This window comes from Priapulus caudatus, unplaced genomic scaffold (genome assembly GCF_000485595.1).
Source record: "Priapulus caudatus unplaced genomic scaffold, Priapulus_caudatus-5.0.1 Scaffold2782, whole genome shotgun sequence".
In the NCBI taxonomy this organism is placed as follows: Eukaryota; Metazoa; Priapulida; class Priapulimorpha; order Priapulimorphida; family Priapulidae; genus Priapulus; species Priapulus caudatus.
The window spans coordinates 5,594-8,398 of NW_014579843.1; the positions used below are offsets into that span (position 1 = coordinate 5,594).

Here is a 2,805-nt window from a genome sequence, read left to right on the forward strand (position 1 = left end):
CTCTGTGCACTGCGTGTGTGTGTGTGTGTGTGTGTGTGTGTGTGTGTGTGTTTATGTAGTGGTGGTGGTGGTGGGGGGGTCTAGTACTCCCAACAGATCCATCTCTGATGTCTGTGGCTACTGTGTTATATCCTTGTTACAAAAATTATGAGAATTTTCTATTTACATTCGAATAGCTGTGCATATTCTCCGTGTATTAGATTATATTTTATAGATTATATTTGCTGTTCTTGCCACTATGCTATAACCTTAGATATTCAGCAGTAAAATTAACTGTGTGACACCACAGAGTAATGAACATATATTACTATTTGACAAGACAGTTAGTGAAATGATATGATATAGGAAACATGTGATAGATAATGGTAAGTGTTTGCACAAACAACAACAAAACAGTTTGTTCTTTTTCTGATCAGCCCATTAAAATCACATTAGCTACCAGAATTTAGATAATGACGATTTAAAATCATTTTTTACGAGTCTCACACAATCAACTCACCAAGATTTTACACCTCAACACGACCTAAATTTCACAAACAATATTAGCCATAAAATGTAATAAAAAACGTACGAGGTGAAAACGTTTAAAAACAATACATAATTTATTTCACTATGATACAAATATAAGCTGGCTGAGTTCTATTTCTCTCACATCACACATGATAGAGTAAAGCGGGGGACACCGTCACACACCATGAGAATTTATTCGCACGTCCGCAGCGATAGTAAAATTGCAGCGAAGTTCGCTTGGTGTGTCCGCTCAAGCGCGGGCGATTTGCAGCGATCAAACATGTTTGATATGAGAAGGGACGGGTACCAGTCTAGTGCGAATAATGGCCGATTGTTATAATGCAGCGAATCATTGATCAGTATGCTAATCACATGCCCACATGACTGTTGGAGCCATGATGGAGACGTGTGGCGCCAGTAGATCGCGTGTAGTGTGAACGCTGCGGACGTGCGAATAAATTCGCATGGTGTGTCCGCTCAATGATCGCACGCGGGTGCGAATATTTTCGCCGCGATTTTCGCTGCGGATATGATCGCCGCGGACGTGCGAATAAATTCGCATGTTGTGTCCCAGGCTTAAGCAATGGTACTAACCGAGCAGAGTCGATGCCTGTTGAAGCATCTATAGTAGACTCGTCACGCCATCTATCGGTGGCTACTGGCGAGAATCGTGTATTCAACCGACGTATTTAGAAATGATGCAGCAATCACCTTAGCGACGCCGCAAGTTTATAATTGTGCTCTAGCACTCGAACTGTTGTTGAACACCGCCGTCTGCAACACATATGTCACCTCCACACTGTCAACATGTGTTATAATTGTCCACTGTCACTATTATTACGCTGGATGTCACCGCAGGCTGTCAGAGGTCGGTGTGAAGACAGCGCCCTCTAGTGCTAGTAGCTGTAACATCCTTGCAAGGTTCTTGCAATCATCTGCAACAATTGAGCGGACATGTTTGATCGAGACTCGGTGATGTGGTGTGTTATTGTATATCTCTCTCTCTCTCTCTATCTCTCCAATGTCTCCCCCCCTTCTCTCAACTGTCTCCCCCCTCTCTCTCTCTATCCAGTGGCATAGCCAGGATTTTTTTAAAGGAGGGGGGGCCAAAAACAGCAAACTGCGCAAAATAGTGGATGACTTAATATTACAATGGTTTCTCCGCTTCCCTCTCTACGCCCTTTACTCCCCCGCCTCTCAGCTCTGCAATCTTTGTTTTGGGTGCCATGAAAAAAGGCGACATTTGTGTTCGTTATTCTCTGTTCCCTAGATATCTGTTCAGTGGCGGATCCAGGATTACGAGGAGGGGAGCGAAACACATGCGGGGGTATGGGGATCCTCCCCTAGAAAATTTTGAAAATGTAAAATTGTAGATCGCAGGAGGTGGTATTTGAGGCACTTTTAAGTACATGTACAGTCTTCATTCTGACTATGACAATTCTCCTTTTAGTAGAACAATTCTAATTATATTTTTTATAGTTTTTACTTTTGGATCAACAGGGCCTCCTTTGCCCCCCTCCCTAACTACGCCACTGTCTCTATCTCTCTCCCCCTCTCTCACTCCTCTCTGTCTCTCGCTCACTCTTTCTGTCTCTCTTCCTCTATTCTTTTCTTCCTTTCTTCCTCCCTCTCTACGGTTGTGACGTGTGACATGTCGACGCCATGACCGTGTACGTAATCAGGGGTAGAAATAAGGACAATATGCAAGTTAGCCCGAAGGGCTAGTAAGGTAAGGTTTGTACTAGCCCTTCTAGTTTTCAACTAGCCCTTAAAAGCATGATGTTGATAGTGGTTGCACGGGCAAATTGTTGATCTCACGAATGCTCCGAGATGCTTGTGAGGGTATTGTGGACTGAATTTGAATGCTCACAAACCGCAATTAAATTCCCATTAATCATACACTGATATATCCTAAAACAGGCGGAATTACGAAATCTGGTCTGGAATTGTTTACTTGCCCGACGGGCAAGCCAGCCTGGCCTTTAATTTAACTAGCCCTTCCAAACAATTGCTAGCGGGCTAGCGGCTAATTCGTAATGTATGTAGGCGGCTAATTTGTAATGTAGCGCCCTGCGTAATGTATCATGAATGTATGTATTCAATACTATTCATACATGTAATATGTGTACATGGATACATATCAGGAGTAGATAATAGGTAATGCATATGCATATGAATCAGAATATGCATCAGAACTTGATCAGAAGTAGATCTACTACATACAGAAGTAGAACTACTATCTACTGTCTTCCTATAATATCTACTATCTACTTCTGATATGCATCTAGATAAATG

At 42.6% G+C, this 2,805-nt stretch overlaps 1 protein-coding gene across 1 annotated transcript in view; it reads right to left on the reverse strand.

The window, feature by feature from the left end:
* Positions 1-579: 579 nt before the first annotated feature.
* Positions 580-2,805, reverse strand: part of LOC106819050 (ERI1 exoribonuclease 3-like) — an 11,133-nt gene continuing 8,907 nt past the window's right edge. The window contains exon 6 of the mRNA XM_014823711.1: positions 580-1,445. Coding sequence (XP_014679197.1) covers positions 1,360-1,445 — 86 coding nt within the window. The 3' untranslated portion in view covers positions 580-1,359. The remainder of the gene's footprint in view (positions 1,446-2,805) is intronic.